Genomic DNA, 6,498 nt, shown 5'->3' with positions numbered 1-6,498 from the left:
TTGTCCTTCAGCACAAGCATTGTAAGTGCTTAATCCGCACAGCTCCATCATTCACTTTCTGGAGATACCATTGTTTTTATGTTGGTGCAACTGAGATCCCTCTAAGTATCTGACAAGCCAAAGGGGCAAACTCAATCACAGCAAAACTAAGAGATTTTATTACAAATTTGAAAATCAAGAAGTAACAAAAAAGGCAACAAAATAAAATGCCACAATGTTAAAATCCATCCATCCCTGCTTCAGTGACCCTGAAGGTTTTCTTGAGGCATCCCTCCTCTGTGTAAGCAAACAGGACAAACCCAACTCACACAATCCTAGTTTCCAAGTGGAGGATCAGCCCTTCCTCCTGGGTCTGTCTGGGGATTTTCTAACCACTACAGAATAAAAGCAGAGCTTTCAAAATATGTCTTTCAGAATGTGTCTAAAAAATCCCCATTTCCCCTCTCCCTTGCCTCAGGGGTCTGTAGCAATCCAAGGGAAAAAAACCTCTGTGGCACAGAAGGTGGAGGGACCCCCACATTACAGCTGCTTTGTAGGTTTTCCTGTTTTATAGGAAGTTAAATAAACGGCCTCCACAAACCAACAGAGTCATGGCTTTCAAATCACACTGAAAAGCTGCTTTTCTTATGGTTCAAGAGTCTTTTTCTGCCCACCTCTTTACACACCCCAGGGCAGCACAAGCCAAGAGCAGCCATGAGGGGCTTGTGCAGCCTCTTGCTCTGTCCCATGTGTGTCACACCACAGCTCCTGCCACCTCCGGTAAGGTGGGGCCCAAGGCAGTCCCCCTTTCTCACCACCCCGTTCTCTTACTGCCTTCCCATCGCACTTACATTTGCAATTTGCTTTTTTTTAAATTATTATTTCCTGAACACAGAGGAGGAGGGAGTAGAAACACACATGGAGAGAGCTGTGATTATGTGCTGATGTCTTTCTGACCCACCAGCATAGGCTGTGTCACTTTGTACTGGCTGTGAGTGATATCATTGCCTGTGTTTTACAGCAAAACACCAAATTCAATCCTCACCACCGCTTTCATCAGTTTGGCTCTGGTTTCTCTGAAGCTCTTCAAAGTCCTCTTTGGACCAGAGTCAACCTAAATAACATGTAAATAATTAATCATTTAAATAAATAACATGCCGTCTGCAAATAGCGACTCGCTCCATATGCAGGTTAATAAATATGTTAAATAACCCAAAACAGAGTACAAAACCTTGAGCCACCTACTGCCAACTTCTTTTAGGGAAGAAAAGTGGGTACTAATATTTATATGAGCAGCAGGATTATAGCTCCACGGTCTCTCAATTCTGCCACTGTGCAAACACAGGAGGGAAAGATGGGCCCTCAGTCCTGTGAACTTTATATTTAAAATAGAAGAAATAAAACATAAGGCAATGGAAAAGATAAAGCTGTGCTGGTCAGTGGGATAAGCAGCTAACACATGGATGAAAATTCTTTGGAACCTATGTTCTGTCATCTCTCAGCCCATCTTCATCACCCACCCAGGCTCAGGCTGCCTGGAAACAGCCCCATAAGCTGATGCATTCTGGTGGCCAGGGGCATTATTTGCCTTTAATATTCAAGAATTGCATTTATGGGGATGCAAAAGGAAAATGGACCACAAACTATCAAATGCTGAGAGGAAACCAAGAGGGATGATCCGAGGCACTGAGTATCTTCTGCAGAGGCCCTGAGTCAGCAGAGATGCTATGGAGGAGGTGGGTGTGATAGATCTTGGAAACTGCACAAAAATCATGACAAAAGCACACAAATAGTGATTTTCACTGCATTTTCCAGCTGGAAAAACAACGTGTGAGCATCAAATTAACCCGGTGGCAGCAAGACTGGACGTTTGAACGCAATTTGGTAGCATTCATCGGAAAGCCACCTCGGAGGTGGTACTGAGTGCGGGAGCGGAGGATGGGGCGCGCAGGGGCCGCGCTGGCGCTCCCGGGAGAAGCCCATCCCTGCCCATCCCTGCCCGGGAGAGGCTGCTGGTGGCCGGGCAATCGCGGTCAAGGGTGGGAGTGCCGCCTGTGCCTCCTCCTCTGCCTGGCACCGGACCCGGCACAGCTGCTCTCGCCCAAAATAACCCCTGGTCGAACATCAGGGAGCGACCGGAGGAGGAGGAGGAGGCCTGACAGAGAAACGCTGCGTCCTCGGGACTCGCGGTGCTTAAAGCAGCGCAGAGGCCGCAGACATTGGCGGGGAAGCCAGATCGTATCTTCTCATCCATTCCCGGCCACACCGGGGAAGCTCCTTTACTTTTTTTTTTTTTCCTGTAAAAAACAAAACAAAAACCCCAAACCAAACAAAACACCAACCCAACCCAAACCAGCAAACACCCCCCAACAGCACGCACTTTCTGCCGAGAGCGGAGGCGCTCAAGAAGCCGAGCCCCCCGCCCAGGCTGACGCCTTTGGCAGCCCACGGGAAACACGCACCCTCCCAGAAAATCCCCCACGGGGCTGCACACGCTCCTTCCCTCGCTCGCTCGCTCCGGAGCTGCGGGCGAGCAGAGCAGCGCGGGCAGTGCCGCCCGCAGCCGCGCAGGGGCCGCGCTCGCGTTTCCCGGGAGAATCCCGTCCCTGCCCATCCCTGCCCGGCCCGGCGGGGCCCGGCCCGCCCGGCAGGAAGCGCGGGGGGGCAGCGCCCACCCCATCCGCCGGGCGGGCAGCGGGGGCGGGCGGTGGCGGCGCTTCCGCGGGTAAGCGGCTGCGCGGGCGCGGGGGAGCGGCGGGGCCGGGCCGGGAGGGAAGGAGGGCGCTGGGTCCGCGCCACGGGCGCGCTGCGCTCGCCGCTCCCGATGCGCGCCGTGTTTCTCTCTCCAACCCCCCAATAATTTTCTGCGGAAACAATAGCAAATATCGGCGCTTATTTGCGCAGGGGCCGCTGGCGGGGCGGGGCGGGGCGAGGGCGGCTCGGCCCGCACAATGGGGGCTTTGTTGGGCGCACAGGGCTCCTCTGTGCCGCGGCCGCCGCGCTCAGCCCCGCTCCCCCGTGCCTCCGCCGCGGCCCCGGGGCGGCAGAAAGCGCCGTCAGCTCGCAGGGAAAACGCCAGCCAGGGTTAAAGTTAGTGCTGACACCCCGCAGAGCGTGGGTAATCAGCGGGAGAAGCGTCTCAGTGTAGCTGGCAGATGGGAAAGTCCCCGAGAGGTCTTGAGCACCCGCGGTGGTATCGGAAGGAGAAACTGTTAAATTGGGGTGCAGGGAGTATCTGGAGGAGGGAAGAGGCTCCATGCCAGGCGTCCATCTCGTTTCGGTGGTGAGAAGTCAACATTTGAGCCTTTGGGAGCTCTCCGATTTCTTAATGAGATGAACATCTTGTTCCCTTGCTCCCAGCACACCATGGATACCACCGGCCACAGCGTCCTCCTCCTCCAGCAGCTGAACATGCAGCGGGAGTTTGGCTTTCTGTGTGACTGCACAGTTGCCATTGGAGATGTTTACTTCAAAGCCCACAGAGCGGTGCTCGCTGCTTTTTCAAACTATTTTAAGATGATATTTATTCATCAGACGAGGTAAGAACACACAGCTCTCCTCCTATCCTTTTACCGCCCTCAGCGTTCTGCTTTTTCTTCTTTCTAAAGGTATAAAAGTCTAAGAGAGTATAAATGAGGACGTTAGGTGGCCTGAGATTATTTTCCTAACCCAGCACAGGCCTTGGCTCTCTAAACAATCTCAGACCAGAAAGCACTGCCCTTTAAAACCACTTTCTTAGTCAGCATATGGCAACATCAGACCCTGCATTTTGGAGATGAGGCATTTGTGTGACCAGATAAATAAAGCATATAAATACCACCATGTTCCTGCAGTGAGAGCCTTGCAGATTTGGAACCCAGGGATATCCTGGTTCCTCCTGCCCATGTGAAATATGTCCAGTACTTTGCCTTAGGTTGTTGTCAAGCTTGCTGGGTGAGACTGTCATTTCTGGCAGGATCCCCAGGCTTGAAACAATCTAGAAGCTGTGGCCTTATCACAGTTCTGTGCTTCAGGCTCTTGGAGATAAGGGCCGAGACTGAGATCATCAATTCATTTCAAGCTGTTGTTCACATGCTTCACCTGGCCAGGTCAGGAGTGGTTCTGCAGGTACAACAAGAGCAGTGCCAAGGTCTGGCCTCTGACCTGGGCCTGGCTGTTTGTGATGGATTAAATGTTCTTCATTCCCCTTCCTTTCTGAGGGTCGTGGCCTCTGGCACCTCTGCAAGATAATCTTTAGGATCAGCTGCATCGCCCCTTGGCTGGAAGTGAGATGAGTTAACTGCCCTTCCCTGTGGATATTGTTTGCTGACACTTAAGTGCAATACTCATAAAGATTGCACAGTGCTGGCAGCTGAACTCATTGCTCAGATAGATGGAGTGGCACACACTGGTGATGCACAGCTTGCATGGCATCGCTGCGGTGCTGTGTGGCTGCAGCTGGCTCTGAATGGGAGGGATGGGGTGGCCAGGGCTGGTCACCAGCACCAGCCTCAGCTGCAGTTGTGCACGTGGCCTTCGGAATCATAGGGATAAACGCAGACTCAGGCACTTGGCTTTGCAAACAAAGCTTCTGCACTTCTGCAGGGCTTGGCAGGGAGTGCTGCTTGTAAAAGTGCTCTCACAGCAAATGGGCAGGTAATGGATCGGGATTTGGATCCCTGTATGTACTTAATCATCTGTTTTGTTTCAGCGAGTGCATAAAAATTCAGCCTACAGACATCCAGCCTGACATATTTAGTTACTTGTTACATATCATGTACACTGGGAAAGGGCCAAAGCAGACTGTCAGCCAGAGCCGGCTGGAGGAGGGCATCCGCTTTCTGCACGCAGACCACCTGTCCCACATCGCCATCGAGATGAACCAGGCCTTCTCCCCAGAGCCCGTCCAGTCCTCCAACCTGTACGGGATCCAGATCTCCACGGCGCACAAGCTGGCCAAGGAGCGCCTGGGAGCGAAGGAGAGCCTGCCCAAGGCGGGCAGGTCTGCGGCGCAGGGCGATCCCCCCCAGCTGCAGCTGTCCCTGGCCATCGGCCTGGACGAGGGTCCCCTGGACCAGCAGCCCGCCCGCGCCCCGGCCCAGCCCGCGGCTCTGGCCAAGCCGCCCGAGGAGCGCCCGAAGCTCTCGGTTTCCATAAAGCAGGAGCGGTGCGACTCGGAGCCCGTGGTGTCCCAGAGCTGCACCCCTCCTTCCCCGGGGGTGGCCAGCCCCATCCTGGCCAAGGGCAGCCTCAAGGTGCACCTGTGCCACTACTGCGGGGAGCGCTTCGACTCGCGCGACGGGCTGCGGCAGCACCTGCACACCCACGTCTCGGGCTCGCTGCCCTTCGGCGTGCCGGCCTCCATCCTGGAGAGCGGAGACCTGGGCGAGGTGCAGCCCCTGGCCGAGGACAGGGAGCCCGGGGACGGCCATCGCCTTGGCGCCTTCCTCCTCAAGGAGGACGAGCATCAGCTGGAGCATCCGAGCTGCAGCGAGCTGGAGCCTCTGCAGATCGGGCAGCTCTCCCTCATCTCCAAGGACCACGAGCCGGTGGAGTTGAACTGTAACTTTTCTTTCTCGAGAAAGAGAAAGGTCAGCTGCACCGTGTGCGGCCGCGCGTTCTTCCGGAAGAGCCAGCTGCTGGAGCACATGTACACACACCGAGGGAAGCAGCACAAGTACGGCCGCTGCCAGCGGCTGGAGAGCCCCAGCACCCCCAGGTTTCACCCCTACTGTGACAGTGAGAGTGTGGGGAAGAGCCCCAGCTTGTCCCAGGAGCACTTGGATGAATGCATACTGGAGTCAGATCTCATCCAAGAAAGCGTCGATACGATCCTGGTAGAGTAATTGTCCCCCTTCAGATCTGAAACTGGATGTTTTGGCATTCTCCACCTAGGGAGTGGCTGTTCTGTGCAGCTGATTTTCTTGAGCCACCATTCCCCTCACTGCTGAGATAACTGTGAAGGACTGTGTACTTTGACTTGTGTACTTGCTTTTTTTACTTCTCTAACTTTTAAACTCGAGTTAATTCCCATCTAAGTCCTTGGAAGCCTCCGTGTAACTCAGTTATGCTTTTCCTCAATGTGAACTTATTCCTACTCTGCTTTACTGGAGTAAAGGCTGTATTGCTGGGTGTGAGGTTTAAACATTGTCTAGTACTCTGTGTGGTGCCTAGGACTGTTTGTATCCCATAGAATTGCTCTTCTGAAACCAGATGGATGGAAGTGTAGAGGGAAATACTTACTGTGTTTCCCAAACAGTTTGTTTTTAATGAAAATAAATATCTCAAGGAGATGAATCCTGAAGTTCATGTTGTTCATGTAACTGCAGTTAATAAATCTCTGCATAAATATTTGCAGGAGCCATAAGGCTGCTCTTTTCAAGGGAATTGGCAGTGTTGATGTAGGGGTGGCAACCTTCATTTTGACAAGCCCTGGAGTCCTCATCTGTCTTCTAAATTTACTTTTAAACTCTAGGGATTTGCATGTGTTTTTCCTCCTTCCTACTCCTCCCTCATTCACCACTACTGCATAAGCAAAGG

The 6,498-nt window shown here is 53.3% G+C and overlaps 1 protein-coding gene across 2 annotated transcripts; it reads left to right on the top strand.

Moving 5' to 3' along the window:
* The first annotated feature begins 2,422 nt into the window (after nt 1-2,422).
* ZBTB25 (zinc finger and BTB domain containing 25) lies at nt 2,423-6,255 on the top strand. 2 transcript variants are annotated; one of them, XM_064714672.1, is made up of 3 exons: nt 2,423-2,704; nt 3,340-3,518; nt 4,670-6,255. In XM_064714672.1, the coding sequence occupies exons 2-3, from the start codon at nt 3,346-3,348 to the stop codon at nt 5,802-5,804; spliced, it is 1,308 nt and encodes a 435-aa protein (XP_064570742.1). In that variant the 5' UTR covers nt 2,423-2,704; nt 3,340-3,345; the 3' UTR covers nt 5,805-6,255. The 2 variants fall into 2 exon arrangements, with proteins under 2 accessions (XP_064570742.1, XP_064570741.1); XM_064714671.1 differs by lacking the exon at nt 2,423-2,704 and adding an exon at nt 2,739-3,262.
* Nucleotides 6,256-6,498: the final 243 nt, after the last annotated feature.

This window comes from Zonotrichia leucophrys, chromosome 5 (genome assembly GCF_028769735.1).
Source record: "Zonotrichia leucophrys gambelii isolate GWCS_2022_RI chromosome 5, RI_Zleu_2.0, whole genome shotgun sequence".
Lineage (NCBI taxonomy): Eukaryota > Metazoa > Chordata > Aves > Passeriformes > Passerellidae > Zonotrichia > Zonotrichia leucophrys.
Note: the sequence above shows the minus strand (reverse complement) of the source record. Positions and strands in the feature narration are given on the sequence as shown.